This window comes from Chlamydotis macqueenii, chromosome 2 (genome assembly GCF_036417535.1).
Source record: "Chlamydotis macqueenii isolate bChlMac1 chromosome 2, bChlMac1.mat, whole genome shotgun sequence".
NCBI classification, from domain to species: domain Eukaryota; kingdom Metazoa; phylum Chordata; class Aves; order Otidiformes; family Otididae; genus Chlamydotis; species Chlamydotis macqueenii.
The window spans coordinates 127,532,107-127,548,544 of record NC_141557.1 but is presented as its reverse complement, the minus strand read 5'-3'; the positions used below and the strand labels follow the sequence as shown (position 1 = coordinate 127,548,544).

Here is a 16,438-nt window from a genome sequence, read left to right as displayed (position 1 = left end):
AGACTAGATGCAGAAGGGAGCTAATCATCTTGACCCAGCCAAACTCCTCAGTCCTTTTAATACTGATGTCAGAAGACTTGCCACTGGCTTTAATGAGAGCAAGTCTGGGTCCAATATCTAACGAAGAGATTATTATTCACTGTGTAGAGAGATTGTTCCTGCAGTTCAGAAATATGCTTAGCAACCAGTTTTATACAGAAGTATAAAGTCCTAGATAAAAATCTTGTAAGTACCTTCAAAAGAAGCGGATACTTGCATATCCTCTGTATCGGTGTTACCAGATATCCCTCCAATGGTACATCTGTGTTCTTGCGTCCTCCAAGAAGCATGCAATTCTAGAGTGTGAAGAATTTCACAAATTATTTTAAAAACCCAATAAAATTATCAGTAATAAAGACAAGGGCATATACACACAGCAGTATTGCCTAAGCTATACACAAATTATATATATATGTTAAATATGTGATGAAGAAGATTTGCAGAAGTGTCAAAAGAACAAGCTTGAACACATGCACAGGGAGGTACATTGACTATCAAACATGATAAGGAAGCTGCAGTGGTGTTATGCAGGCATCTCCCCTAGGTATCCTCTTCATCCAGTCTGATTAAGAACTACCTTTTTTTAAAGTTTAAAAATAAAATACAGTAAATAAAATGCTAAAAATACACTTTCACACTTCAGCAAACAAAACCCAAATTAATTCAGGATGACCACTATAGATGCTGTTGGTTCCAAAAGGTGCATTCACGACAGTAAGTAGCATCAAAGATGCTTTGAAAAGTTTGAACGTGGCTATCCTAATACACACGCAAAAACCACTCCTGTTTACATGCTTTTATATTTGTGTAGTATGTAATGAATAAAACATCCTTAGTCATGGGCTAAAAAATACGTGAGTTTTGACAAGATATCCAACTATGGAAGCAGAGAATATGTGAAATACTGGGTGGAAGCATCCATTAAAAAAAAAAAAAAAAGGTAGCTGAGAGAGAAAATCGTAAGTGCAATTTGAGACAACAAAGTATGCAAGGGACATCACAACAAATGTTTGAAATTGCTGAAATTAAAGTGTAAGTACATAAAGACCTAAAGTAATGATGGAAACTATTTTATGGAGAGATCAGAAGGAACTGTGATGCAATGTTATGAGATAAACCACAGCTTCAAAGAGCAAGATGTCTAAACTGAGAACACTGAACAGAAGTAGTTTAACACAGCCAGATGCTATATGGACGCAGGCCACAAATCTGGATGAAGACACATTGTTGATGGAACATAGGCTACACAACTGGGTGGCAGCTCCGCTCAGCACGTAACTCACAATGCACACACCCCATGACCAGTGCTGCTATGGGGATCTCTATGCCCATCCTTAAGTGTCTGCTTTGTACTCACAGTTAACCAGCTTCTGTCTTATCCTAAAGGATCATTTATCCTAAAGGATCTCACTTAACCTGCCAACAAAATGCTTTACTGACAAAGACCAAGCAAGATCATGACAAAGTAGACTATAGGTGTGTATATAATGACTGTCTCTACACTTAAAGGCTCAAAAGTCTGGTTTCAGCTCCCAATTGCTTATAGATAATCACATCTCTAATGAGCTGAACTGTTCTGTCTGGCTAGAAGGCTTCAATTGTACTTTCAAATCAAACAGTTAGACCTTCTGTTCTCTCAGACTGCTGCCACTTTTTCTACAGACTTGTCCTGAATCTAAGAGCAACCCCAAGCAGATGTGGAAGCCCTGTGTGTGTGCCCAAGAGTACATGACACTGACACATCATGAACTGCCACAATTGCACACTTGGCTTCCTTTGTCATGAAACAAGCTCTTTGCAATCTTTCTCTGGAGTATTTTGGTTTTTGTCTCTGTAGTCAGCATTCACTCCTTCTTGAGTCCAGCCATTCTGCTCTCAATACAAGAACCATGTGTATGAAGGTTCTCAGTCTGAGGCAAGGTGAGGGATACTGTGTCAATCACTGAGGGAAAATAGGACAACTTTGAAGCTATTTTTAACTAGGAATGGAATATTGCTGAATAACAGACTCTTAGTAAAAAGGCAGATGGCAATTCATATCACCCAGTACCCCTCTACAGTAAGGAAATCCCCACACTGCTCATTAACTTGGCTGTAAGTAAATACAGCCAGGAAGGGAGTCAAATCCAGTATCTTTCAAAAATTTAGTGAGCTACAATAGGACAACTTCAGCAAAAATTCTGTCAATAGCAGTAGTGAAAGCCTACTCATGCTAAAAATAATTAATAAAATTACATAAAACTTGTGATACTGCCAGCATTGGCATCATCTCTTTTTTTAAAACATATCTGCGATGCTTTGCTGATAGTGTCTCTTGCTCTCCAGTCCCAAAATGCAATAATCAGATCTGATCACTCCAAAATTTGACATCATATCCAAGGGCACGTTCTCAGTTATTTAAATTCCAGTATAGCAGATCCCACATTTCAAAGCTGACCTTGTTATCACAGGACAACATGAAGAAAAACACAAAAATCATTCCATGCTGAATCCTTCTTTTAACAAGTAATGTCAACTATTAAGAAACTCAGTATTTACATGGAAACTAATTTTGCTGTGGGAAAATAATGAGGACTGCCATACTTAACATCTTAAAACCCTTCCTTATTTGTCTTCTAAAGTGAAAGACTAATTGTATAGCTGTTTCTTTTGACCTCAGATTCAGTCAGCGCCTAAGATCAGGATGGCTACTCTAAGATCCACAACAAAATTTTTTTCTGTTTGACACAGCTGTGGTTACAGCACCAGAATGTGGACCTTCTCTTCAGAAGTTCTGACAAGTCCTTCAGCTTCCTTTCTGTAATTTCTTTCCCTATCCTTCCTCATATGTCTTACCTTATTCTTTTTCCTTTGTACAGACATGGCTGGATTTACACCCTTGTCTCTTGTCCAGAAAGTTCAAGGCATACTGCCTAATGCTGTGTTACACACGGATTCAAGTGCAGCAGTGAAAATATGATGTACACAATCCCTTCCTCAGGAAACACCACCCCCAGCTGAAACTGCCTCCTAACCCCTTGCAGGTTATGTGGTGGAGCTGACAGTGCTAACAATTCACTGTCCAGTCAAAAAATATTAGTTGGAACACCAGTTCAAAGTTTATTTACCAGAAGAAATGTCCGCACTGTTCTTATTTTGTTAAGGTCAAGTAGAACTTTCTGTGCCTTCTCATGGTTACTGCAGTATTCATCATAGATACGGAATTTTTCTTTCTGCAGAAACAAAGAAATTCATTGTTCTTCACTTGCCATTTTTATTCTTCTTTAATTAATAAAACATGGAATGAACCCTTTTCAAAGCTAATATAGTCTTCATTTTTGAAGGTCAGCTCTTTCTCCTATGTTTATTATTTGAGATCCAGCCTCAAATTAGAACTATGAACAGTCTGGAAGCATCATTTGGGAATTTAAATCATAGAATCTTAGAATACCAGGTTGGAAGGGACCTCAAGGATCATCTGGTCCAACCTTTCTTGGCAAACGCACGGTCTAGACAAGATGACCCTGCACCCTGTCCAGACAAATCTTAAAAGCGCTCAATGCTGGGGAATCCACCACTTCCCCGTGAAGATCATTTCAATGGCTGATTGTTCTCATTGAGAAAAATTTTCCTCTTGTGTGCAATTGGAATCTCCACAGAAGTAACTTGTATCCATTCCCCTTCGTTGTTTCTTTTCCATGTGACTCCTTGTAAAAAGGGAGTCTCCATCTTCTTTTAGCCACCCTTTAAATACTGGAACATTGTGATAAGGTTTCCCCTAAGCCTTCTTTTCTCAAGGCTGAGCAAACATGACTCTCTCAGCCTTTCCTCATATGCCAGGCTTCCCAGTCCTTTCATCATCTTTGTGGCCCTTCTCTGGACCCTCTCTAGCCTGTCCACATCTTTTTTGTACAGCAAGGACCAAAACTGAACACAGTATTCCAGGTGTGGCCTGACAAGCACTGATTAGAGTGGGATAGTGACTTCTTTATCTTTGCTTGTGCTGCCCCTGTTGATGCAACCCAGCATTCTGTTGGCTTTATTTGCTGCAGCAGCATACTGTTCACTCATATTGAGTTTGTGGTCAGTGGGACCAGGACCCCCACGTCCTTTTCCAAAGAGCTGCTCCCCAGCTAGGTAGATCCCAGCCTGTGTTGCACTCCTGGATTATGTTTTCCCAGGTGCAAGACTTTACATCTTTCTATGTTGAACTTCATAAGGTTTTCCTGAAAAATTTCAGAGGCTGGACAATCACAAAAACACAGAATTAAACGAAACAAGAAGAAAATGCACAATGAGCAGCTTATTTGCTGGTATCATTACCTATTTTGTGTGTAAACATTTGTTTGCAAATATGATCACTGATGTTACTCAACTTCTGCAAAACGTTTCCATGAACCATTTATAATTTTCTCCTCCCACAATGAATAAACTAAGACATAGCAAACAAATGGGACTCTAACCAGAGAGAACAATGAAATCTAGACTTTTTGTTAGGCCTATAGTTGAAAGCAAACTAGCTTGTTCTGATCTTGCAGAGCTCTGTAACACTAACATTCTCGTTCTAGAGCTAAATGCTCTTAGAAATAATACTCCTTAAAACCAGTTACTACAGGATATAGAAACATATTTGTGGAGGTACTGCAGTTGTGAGAAGTAAAATATCTTCAAAGTCCAGAAACATGGAGATATTTTACTCAGCATATGCAATTCTTTGTTAAATATTCACATTTTTGCCTAGTATCAAAGGGGAATAAAAATAAAGCATACTATTAATTTTGCTGTTTCATACAACCCTGATCCTCACACCTCCGTCTCACGTATAGGCATCAGCCTCGCCCATGCTGCAGGGCTTATTTTTTCAGCCTGGGCTAATTTGGTGAGCATAAAAGTGATGAAACAGCAAAAGGTTGACCGTTTAATATTTTCTTTCTTCATTCTTCTCCCCTATCTTTTTTTTTTTTTTTGGAAATGACAGTAACCAAGAGATGACCTCAAAGTTTGCTACATTATGCAATCAAGTGATATTTTGTCTTCCTGGCTACATACACTCATAATCATGACAGTGATTGATAAAGACAATTAACGAAGGAAAAAAGTTAAATAAGACTGTAATAAAAGATAGCATACATAATGAAGAAAGCAGGTTCCAACTTCATGCTGTGCATTAGGTTCTGGCTGTAAGCACTCCTCCACCAGGGACAGGAAGTTTTTGTGAACTGCAAGAATATCTTCAATATTTGAAAACAACATCTGCAAAAGAGTAAATCATACATAAATAAAACATCAGATACAAACCAGAAGAAATATGCAATTAGGAGACTAACCTTAACTGTCTCTTCTGTGACATTTTTATCCACTTTGGCTGTAGCACACTGGATCATTCGGTGAAGGAAAGCCTGCATGAAACAAGCCAAATAAGGAAAAAGTTATTTCAGGAAGACAAGAACAACTTTTGGCATTTTACGCTTATAATTTGTTTCCCAAATTTCTTATGTTTTGGATATAGAGTCACATCAGAGTATTATTTGGAATCTAAAACTAGTATTTTATTTATAAAGCATTTGGTAGTCCTGTTATCCTAACATCAAATAAAACTCTATCTAAACAGTGTTAAAAAGAGTTAAACAGTGAATTATTAATGCAGCTGAGAAACCGAACATTCTCTCAAGTACTACTTCCACCCTGCACGCATATTAAAATCATAAGAGCAAAATAGGTCGTTTTCAAAATCTCACTCTAGCACTTTACAAATTGACTACAAGATAAGGCAAAATAAGCCACTAATTTCTAAATTAAAATTAGTTGGGAGACACTATTATGAAATGTAACTTCTACCATAGTAACCAACAGTAAGATTTTTGATGTATTAATAATTAAATCTATGGTAAAGTAAATTGGCTTAAACAACAATCAGCTGCAGCTGGTTTTGCTTAATGAAAACGTGCACTCTTCCCCCTCCAAGAACCTCATCCTCAGAGATCACATGAGAAGTTAGTAATACCAGTAATGAAATACCAAGAGAGTAAGTTTTCTTATATTTCACATTTAACAACTGGAAACAACAAAAAGAAGAGATGTACAGTAATTCATTCCAAAATAAATAAATCACATTTCAGGTACAAAGGACATAATTAATAAAAATTAATTAATGCCATTACAAAGACTTGGGCACTGAAAATCCCTACACACTGTAAACTAAAATCTCATGTTGCTAATTCTTCACACAGACACGTATATTCTTTAGTCATTAAAAACTGGCACCACAAGTGCACAAATGTCATGTCTTTCATAACCATTTAGCTTCAAGCCACCGTGCATTGTACACTGTACACAAACTCATCTAAATTCTGTTGTGGTGCAAATTCCATAAAAGAGGCAATAAATAACCCCTGTGTGGAAGGAGAGCAGTCACAGCATCCCTTTTTTTTCTCTCTGCTGGGATTTAAACATTTTCATTCCAAAGCAACTATCCTTTCTCTGCTGAAAAGTACTACGTAACTAGCATTACACATTTTTATTACTGAAGAGACAAATCTAGTTATCCAGGACATAAACAGAACTAAGTTTGGAATATTGCTAGCATATTGTATGTTTCATATCACTCTCCACCGTGATGTAGATTTTCTCCTTCTTTAAACCCCTCTTTTTCCTGACTATGCTTTCTTTCCAACGTTTTGTTGATGGTAAAAAATGCTATTAATTCATTTGCAGCAGTTAATTGTTGGTGGACAACAGCCCTTGATATCCTTCCTTGCTAGGAATATCCACAGGGGTTATGGCAAATCTGCTCTGCACATCGCCTGTACAGTGCACAACCACACAGAGTGAAAGCCGCTTTAACAGTATGACTAAATTCATTTTTGAAAGTTTTCCCTAAACCAGCCAACAATATTAAATGTATTTTGTTGAACTGAGAGGGGGGAAAAAAATCACGAGAACTACCTCTGAAACTCATGTCTAATATTTTTGTCTGTAATCTCTCTCTGTTCACATTATTTCCCCAAACATACTGCTCATCTGCACTCATGTTATCCCAGAAGATCTTCATTTCCTGTAACTGTGAAGGAAGGTGAACGTTCAGCTGGCTGAAGGCAAAACAGAAAACGATCTGGGAGCTGGGGCATTGGTTATTCTTGAGTGATTCAAGCCACTAGCTGAGAGTCGTGAGGTCAACAAGAGTATACATCAGCTGCAACAGAGTCCTCATTTGTCCAAGCAGCACTGTCTCAGACCCTCCATCTGCGGACGTTGTCAGAAACTAAACCCAGGAAAATCTGGCAGAATCCAGACACAAGTCACTAATTAAGATAGGGAGGCCTAGGATACCTTCAAGCCCTTCCAGCAATTTGACACAAGCCCATATGTTATTTGACTCATACTGCAGGGGTGGTGTGGTGGCAATGCCAGTTTTTCCTAAAGATTTGCCTCCTGTTGTCCCCATCAATGCAGATTTGCTTCCTGAAAAAATCATAACACTACCTTCCACAAATCAATGGATGTGATCATTTGAATCTTTTGGAGCACTTAGATGAGAGCACTATGAAATCACACATATCTCAAAGTAATTAGAATAATCTCACATTTTCTAGAGGAGCAGTGAAAGAGAATTCAGGAGAGTGCAGGTAGGGATGGAGGTGTCTACCTCCAATCACCTACCACCAAGACCTATCCCTGGTGGGCTTCACCTGCTGTGGAGTGAGCAATGCAAAGTAATGATGAAACCTCTGGCTTCTCCCCATGTTTCCCTGATGCCAAATGCCCTTACCAACCCCCTCCCTGGAACACAGAGACACTGCTTACTCCATACACACAACACCTCTGCTCTTGGACTTTGCTAGGGAGAACATATAGCTGTCATCAGGCAAGATGATGGAGATGTAATTGCTTTTGCTACAGTGTAAACTAACCTTAATTCAGCACTGTGACTATGGAAAGATAAATGTCTCTGAACTTGTATGAGCACACTGTAGGTCGGAGGGAGAGATGACTATTCAAAAGACTCCAGAATTGTTTAAACATCAACTAAGGACAACCAAGAACTGTTCTTCAAAAAGCAGTAAACAGAAAAAGCAGGTCATTTGTAGATATAGCTTTGAGGAAGACCTCAACATAGAAATAACAGACCTTAAAAAAAATATACAAGGACGTTCAGAAACTACTGAGGAGCTGACAGCTGCTGAGCTAAGAGAAAAAAAAATTATAGAATTATAGCAGCTTTTGAAGATAAACTACATAAACTATTACTAACCATAGAAAAAACACACCTGTAAAAAAAATGAAAGAAAAGTAAAATGGACCTCTCAGCCAATTTATGAGTCACTAAAGAACTGGACACACACAAAAAAAAAGTCAGAAACTCCTCTGAAATAGCACTAATTGGTTTCTAAAAGTTCTGTCATAACTTCAAGTCTGCTGCTCAAAGTCCAGACTTATTACTGAGCACGACATTACATGAAGGAGCAAAGCATTACATGTTGCAAGGACTAACTAGCCCCAGCTCCTGGACTGAGCAAACAACTGTAGCAATCAACTGGCATACATGATTCCCATGCTCATTAAAAAAAAAAAAAAAAGGGGGGGGGGGAAGTGAAAAATCAGCTCAAACTTAATCCAATTTCATTTATCACGCACACATGTTGGTAAACATGATTCATCTTTTTTTTTCCTGGAGTATACTGCATGTCTTGCTGGGGCTGCTTCAAGATTCATCTACATTACTGCAGATGTTTCTTAGCACAACATCAAGCACAGAGAATAACACGTATCTTTCTGCACTCCAGGATTCCAGACTTTTGTCTGAACCCCAACTTTCCCAAGGCTTTTCAAGTAGATCCTAGAGTTTCCCTTAACCTACCTTCAATTCTTAGTTTTCTCAAGTAACAGCAAAGCCATATGGTTTAAACATAACATAATTTTCCAAATTTTCACCTTGTGCTACCAGCATTCTAGCTATATTGCTATAGTACAGGGATTCACCCTTGCAGCATTGCAAATGGAGATCCACTGCCCCTGGCACTCTCTGCCAGCCAGACTCTTGCTGATTCCCTGAATTCAGAGTTGAAAAGAGATCTCCATGAAACATTTCAAAGGACCAAGTTGGCTGACTACTATAAAGAGCAGCCTAAATTTACAAGATCAGATGAAGAGGAAAGATAAAAGAGAGCATGTTTGTTATTTACATTTAAAAAAAAAAAATCCAGTTTCGTTTGCCAGTTTTTAGAGCTCTCTGTGGAAAACTTTGTCATTCTAGGAATAACATACTTGAGTCACAGAGATTGCTACAACTCCTGCCTCCACAAAGTTTGAAATTCAAATTACAAACCTAAACTTCCTCAAGCATCCTTCTGGAAACTCTGTTAGCACAAAACGGCATCTAAACGATCAGGATATAGCTGCTTTGGAGAAGGAGAAGAAATGACAAAAATGCTGAGAAAATTCTTGACATGAAAAGGCACATCTTGAGAAGTTTGGAATCTTTAGAAGCTTGAGGAACTCGCAGACCAAGCCGTGGGGTATCAACTGAGCCTTTTGGAACAGGGGAGCTACATGTAAAATAGATGATAACAGTTTAGGGCTAAGCTTCCCTAACGCTACTCCAGGCCTACTGGGGACTTAAAAACTCTGTTTCTGGCTCTGACTCAAGATCTTCGTACCACACTGGTAAGGAGGATGGTAATTCACCTCTACCTTAGAGAAATGTGGCAAAGAATTACACAGAACATTTAGAGAAGATTCCATATTAATAATACCAACGAAGATAACTAAATCCTTTTTTCATGCTTGAGCATTTATTACCTCCAAAATATTTTGACATACTTTCTGTATTAGTCCCTGTTCTAGCTCTTTTACCCTTTGCCTGGCAGTGCTGTAACACACTATAGGAAACATCGGGACTAAAAAGCCAAACATAAAAATGAAAATCCAAATTCAAAGAGTTATAAAAGAATCTGTTCATTATGTCAAATAAACACTAATGTGTTTGCCTGTCTGTTGATCTGCTGCCATTTTGAGAGGCAGTGTGCTTCAAAGAGAACGCACTCTGAGTTCCTGTTAAAGGGATTTTACTTCTGGTCTTATCAAAATAAGAGTAGCATTGCTGGGTTGTTTGATGGAGGTTTTTTTCTCTATAGTTGCTCTGTGTGTTGTTGAAAAAGAAAAAAAAAAAAAGAATAACACCACCACTACACATAGCACAAGAAGCTCCCAACAGCACAAATTACTTCTCTGACATCTGGAACGAAATCAGCGAAGACAAAGAAGCCTGCCTGCAGAAGATTCCCAGGGCACAAAGAGTTTTTGCCTTCTTGATAGATAAGAAATTAAGTCCTGAAATTATGTCAGAGCACCTGGCTCACAAAATATATGTAACTTTTTCTGAAAGAAACCATCCTACCTTTTTGAGCCTAGAAAGAAATATTATTTTTCATTTGAAAAAAAGAATTAAAGAAAAAGTTACTTATTTTTTCCCTTCAGACTGCTTTTAACATTGTTTCTACCCTTAAATCTATACTGTCATAAACAAAACCAAGATGGACTGCAAAAATATGTATCTTTTTATTAAGGTCATTTACTGTGTATTTTCACTTTAGGAAAACCAGTTTAACTGAAGCACCCAATCTGTCATATTGAAGCCTGCTGAATAGAGCTGGCAAGATGTTTTGTATATTAAAATGGAATAAAATTCTATTTTGTGCACTGTCAAAAACAAAACCCGGAAAGAAACTCTCAACAAGGAAAATGTTCATATATTACAATTTTATAAGTGTCTATGATAATAGGCTTGTCTTCACAAATTCAGAAACACAAAGCTGAAATACTTGTGTACTTTGTGTTTTCTCTTTACGTTCTTAGTGTATCTATAAGCACCTGGATGGTGGAAGATATTTTGCTCTTTTCACAATATTCCAAATGATCCTAGAGAGAACATGGAGACCTAGAGTTGGGAAGGAAACTGCTCAAGACTATAGGTGACCAGCCAAATGTATTTCTTTATCATGCCTAATTCAGCTCACAGACATCAAGGTAGCATTTTGCACAGCAGCCTGAGGTTTTGTGCATTATAATTAAAGCACGTCAGATTCCAGGTCCCAGAAGAACACCAAGCTGTTTTTGTTGAAGCACTTTTGCTTGATTTTACCACCAAAAAAAAAAAACAAACCCACAAACCAATTTCAACAGAGAAGGCTCCAGCAGCAATAGCAGCTGTGGTAAGCACTGTGTGCTTATCCCCCTTTTCCCATTAACCTGTGCCAGAAGCAGTGGCAGTAGCTGCTCAGGCTGGCTTCTGCTACTGAACAAAAGACTCTTCTTCTCTCTCCAGTTATTCACCAGCTGAGGCACCACCTGTTTCTCCCATCTTGCCTGTGGGACGGGATGAATCACAAGCAGCAGAGAGAGTATCAGCCAAGGTCAGACATATTCTTTCTCCCTACTGTACCTACAGCCACTTTCAAAGCTGGCTTCAGATATTGCTACCTGTAAGGACAGGGGAATAGATGGACCACATCTGCAATATTTTCCATTTTAGTGCAAATCTCCTTTCACACCTGACCAAATTGTTCCCTTCTCCGTTCATCCCACCCAAAGGGGCATCAGCCTGCCTGAAAGATCATCCCTGGCTTCTTTCCTTAAAGTAAACACACACAAAAATGATTGCGTTGAAGAAACATGGATCTTCATAACCTTCTCATACATGATGAGTGTGCTGCCACATTTTGGGATAATCTTAACACTTTGTCCGTCATGTATAATTTTTTTATTTTCTGCTAAAGCTTTTCTTGATCATATCTGAAATAAAACTTCTTCCAAGAGAAGAGCAAGAAAACCTTTCCTCACCCTGTCCTGTATCTCAATCACCTTTTCTGCACTTCTCTAGTCACTGATAATATTTTTCAACTTTTTACTGCACATCTTGTTCATCTTTTCCTGCCCATGAGACTCCTAACTCAGTTTCCTCCTTTGACGAGAAAGTGTCCCCTAAACTGATCTCCCTCACCTCTAAAATCACATGAGCTATTACTGTGCTTTCACTTTTGATCCCTTCCTTCCTTTCAGCTCCATCGCAGATGAAAGCAAGAGATTTATAGCCAAAGTCCAGTTCCCCTCAGCCAGGAGGGAAGTCAGATGTCTCCACCCTCTTCCTTGTACTGAAGCCATTCTCAAAAAGATTTAGTACAACCTTTTCCTGGCCCAAATCAGAAGATATCTGTTCCCTTTTCTTCCCAGATGTCAAGAATCCTGTCACTCATAGCTAATATTTTCATTTTGGGAAGCTGGTTTGCTGAGGACTGGCTACGCTCTGGCTGTTCAATACAAGTTTGGCTGATGAATAGCGACGGAGCTGTTACTCACACACTCATAGTTAAGGAAATTACCAGATGAAAGACTGGATGTCAGGCAGGCGCTCACACTCTGCTGCCATCTGAAGCCAAATGCAGAAAGCTGCCAGAAGATCATCTAAACTTTTTCTTGATTAAAATACAGCTTAACGAGAGCTTTAGAGCAAGGCCATACACTGGCATAAGGGATGAACATCCATCTGCAAGCTGAGCAAAAGGCAGAGTCCATCTAATATTTTTGGCAAATATTTTTGCATTGCTGCTAACCAGGCCTTTATCCCATTAAAATGCAAACAGGTTAGATTCCAGACTCAGCATTACCAATGGAGAGTTTTTAGAAGGGTAAGGGGAAAAGAGGGATTTGTCGGCCCCATGTGAATTTCTGACCTGACTGCTGGGATTGCAACAGATAAACCAAAAAACAAGAGGCATCCATATCAATAAATAAAATGTTTCCAGAATGCTTGTGAAGAAGTACAAGATTCATTTTTATTGTAATTTGAAGATTTCCTGATGACGAAAAAGCTAGTCTGGATTGAAAAAAGTTCACATGTATGTGGAATTCTCTCTGGTACTACATCATATGGTGCTGTTGGTGCATGTTACAAAGTGAGTAATATACTGGTAATGATACAACTGATCTTTTATCACTCAAGAGGGAATGGAAAAGAAGTGACGTTTACAAACAAAGTTCACCTCTAGTAAATGTCAGCAGTTTCCTGAATTTACAGAACACTAGGTTCTTCCTGGGAAATCTCAGCAAATTCAGCTGTGTCCACTACCAGCAAATCAAAACAAGAAACTAGGAAACCTCAGAGCAACTGTACACCTGGAAGTAACAGTATGTTCCCATTAAATTGCAGTCATAATTACAAAAGAATTCAAACATTTGAAACCTTTATCCTTCATACTATAGTTTCTGCTTCTTTTCTGCAGACACATCTGCTTACTCTATTCAATAAAAAAAAAAATCTTGAATTTTCATTTAATTTATACTCCCAAAATGATGATATTCCTAAATTACTTTTTTTTTTAGCAGGAGAACATCAATTCAGAAGAATTCAACATTTCCAAAATATTTTGGAGGCTTTTTAATTCTACACATCAAATTTTATTTCTTTTAGTAACTCATTAATTTCAGAAAGTGTAAAATAGTCAAGATGAGAAATAGATTTGTCAAAATTGATGCCTTTGAAAGAATCTTTTGGATTTTCTGATTCAATTTGAGAAATAATAGTTAGAAATCTCAAAAAAAAAAATCAAGAAAGTAATTCTCTGCTAGTCTCCCTTCTTTATCTTTCCAAAGTTCTTTAACATGTTTAAAAACAAGTTTCAGTCTCTTCTAACTCAAAAACATCCACCAGAACTGAGAGCTATAACCTTTATCATCAATTATGAGAAAGAAACCTGAAATAACACATCACATCTCCACTTGCAGAATTAAAATTTAAAGCTTAATTCCTATTGCTTCTGAAAAAGGGAGGAAAGCTGACTCAGCACCAATGAAAATGAATTATTAAGTCCTTCATGATTAAAGCAGCTAACTAAAAAAAACACCTGTTTTACCTATAAACCGAGCAAAGTTGAATCTACTGACAGGTGATGATGACGGAAGCCCACAAACTCTTTTTACATGCTCAGTTTTCAACACATAACACTTTTTTTTTCTAATATTGGATTGCAAGTCCTTAATTGGGAGTTTATTTAATGTTTAATAAGGTTAGATGCTAATTAGGGATTAGACTGTTTGAGAGTTCCACAATTTTTATTGCCAGAGTTGTATAAATAAAGTGTACTTCTCAAACCCTATTCAGTGCCAATTCTGGCTGCCATTTGTATTTGCACACTTACGCCAAGAAAAAAAAAAAGAAACAGCAGGTTTCTATCCAAATTTCAGTTAGAATCATAGAATCACAGAATGGTTAGGGTTGGAAAGGACCTTTAAAGGTCATCTAGTCCAATCCCCCTGCAAGGAGCAGGGACATCTCCAACCAGATCAGGTTGCTCAGAGCCCCGTCCAACCTGGCCTTGAATGTTTCCAGGGATGGGGCATCCACCACCTTTCTGAGCAACCTGTTCCAGTGTTCTACCAAACAGTTCTTCACAAAGTCTACAGGGAAGCTAGAGTCAGTATAGTACTTCTAAAATGAGCCCTTCTGATCACAGGAAAAAGCAGAAACATCCCATTTAAGTTCTTTTCGAATCAGCAGAAATCAAAACACTTCCCTACATAAGGAATCCTCTCTTATGTTTGAGATACATATCTCTAGTTCCTACCACTTGTCATTTAGATGGGTCTTGTGATGATGCCTCATTTCATGCAACAGTCATGTGCCACATTTCTGAGTCTTAATAAGACAATAGTCTTATTTTGGAAAAACTCCTAGACAATGATATACACTCTGGCTTTTCCTACAAATATACCAAATACAGAATCTGAATAATCAAAAGACATCCAGGTCTACACTATGACGATGCTGCTATTTAAATGCATTGTGAAACAATTTTTATCTTCAAGGCAAAATAAAGTTTTAAGAAAACTGTCTTACTTACTTACTTTACTGTCTTAGTTTGGTGGCCTTCTATGATGGGGTGACGGCATCGGTGGACAAGGGACGAGCAACTGACATCATCTACCTGGACTTGTGCAAAGCTTTTGACACTGTCCCGCACGACATCCTTCTCTCTAAACTAGAGACATGGGTTTGATGGACGGACCACTCGGTGGATAAGGAGTTGGCTGGATGGCCGCACTCAGAGAGTGGTGGTCAACGGCTCAGTGTCCATGTGGAGACCGGTCACGAGTGGCATCCCTCAGGGGTCCGTGCTGGGCCCGGCCCTGTTCAACATCTTTGTCGGCGACATGGACAGTGGGATAGAGTGCACCCTCAGCAAGTTCGCCGACGACACCAAGTTGTGTGGTGCCGTCGACATGCTGGAAGGGAGGGATGCTATCCAGAGGGACCTTGACAGGCTGGAGAGGTGGGCCCGTGCCAGTCTCATGAAGTTCAACCAGGCCAAGTGCAAGGTCCTGCACCTGGGTCATGGCAATCCCAGGCACAAATACAAGCTGGGCAGGGAATGGATTGAGAGCAGCCCTGAGGAGAAGGACTTGGGAGTGCTGGTGGATGAGAAGCTTAACATGAGCAGGCAATGTGCCCTTGCGGCCCAGAAGGCCAACCGCATCCTGGGCTGCATCAAGAGAAGCGTGGCCAGCAGGTCGAGGGAGGTGATTCTCCTCCTCTACTCTGCCCTGGTGAGACCCCACCTGGAGTACTGTGTCCAGTTCTGGAGCCCCCAACACAAGAAGGACATGGACCAGTTGGAGAAGATCCAGAGGAGGGCCACAAAGATGATAAAAGGGCTAGAGCAACTCTCTTATGAGGACAGGCTGAGAGAGTTGGGGCTGTTCAGCCTGGAGAAGAGGAGGTCTGGGGAGACCTGATAGCGGTCTTCCAGTACCTCAAGGGGGCCTACAAGAAAGACGGGGATAGGCTGTTTAGTAGGGCCTGTTGCAATAGGACAAGGGGTAATGGTTTTAAAATAGAGGGGGGTAGATTTAGACTGGAAATTAGGAAAAAATTTTTTATGATGCGAGTTATAGAACACTGGAACAGGTTGCCCAGAAAGGTGGTGGAGGCCCCATCCCTGGAAACATTCAAGGCCAGGCTGGATGAGGCTCTGAACAACCCGATCTAGTTGGGGATGTCCCTGCTCCTTGCAGGGTGGTTGGACTAGATGACCTTTGAAGGTCCCTTCCAACCCTAACCATTGTATGATTCTATGATTCTTAATTACTTATTTCACAGAGCATTAAGATGCTCTTAGCTTCTGAATTCACTTCAGCCACTAGTTTAGCAACACTGACAGTACTGCAGAATTGTTAAATAAATACAAACTGTAAGTCATAGAAAGGCCTTGAAAACATAGCAAATAATTCCAGACCAAAAGAAAGGTTTTACTATTGTCAACAAAAGCTAGAGTAAACAAAAAAAAAAAGCATCATGGAGAGTGGGCTCCCAAGAAACACAACAAAAATTCAAGTGAATCCACACTTTTACAGCCATCCCAACCACACT

At 39.2% G+C, this 16,438-nt stretch overlaps 1 protein-coding gene across 1 annotated transcript in view; it reads right to left on the bottom strand.

Annotated features, from left to right (window-relative positions):
- Nucleotides 1-16,438, bottom strand: part of PREX2 (phosphatidylinositol-3,4,5-trisphosphate dependent Rac exchange factor 2) — a 182,900-nt gene that overhangs the window by 125,172 nt on the left and 41,290 nt on the right. Inside the window, exons 3-6 of the mRNA XM_086740922.1 lie at nt 5,346-5,417; nt 5,149-5,271; nt 3,147-3,251; nt 234-335 (exon numbers count right to left, since the gene is read on the bottom strand). Of these exons, the coding sequence (XP_086597048.1) occupies nt 234-335; nt 3,147-3,251; nt 5,149-5,271; nt 5,346-5,417 (402 nt within the window). The remainder of the gene's footprint in view (nt 1-233; nt 336-3,146; nt 3,252-5,148; nt 5,272-5,345; nt 5,418-16,438) is intronic.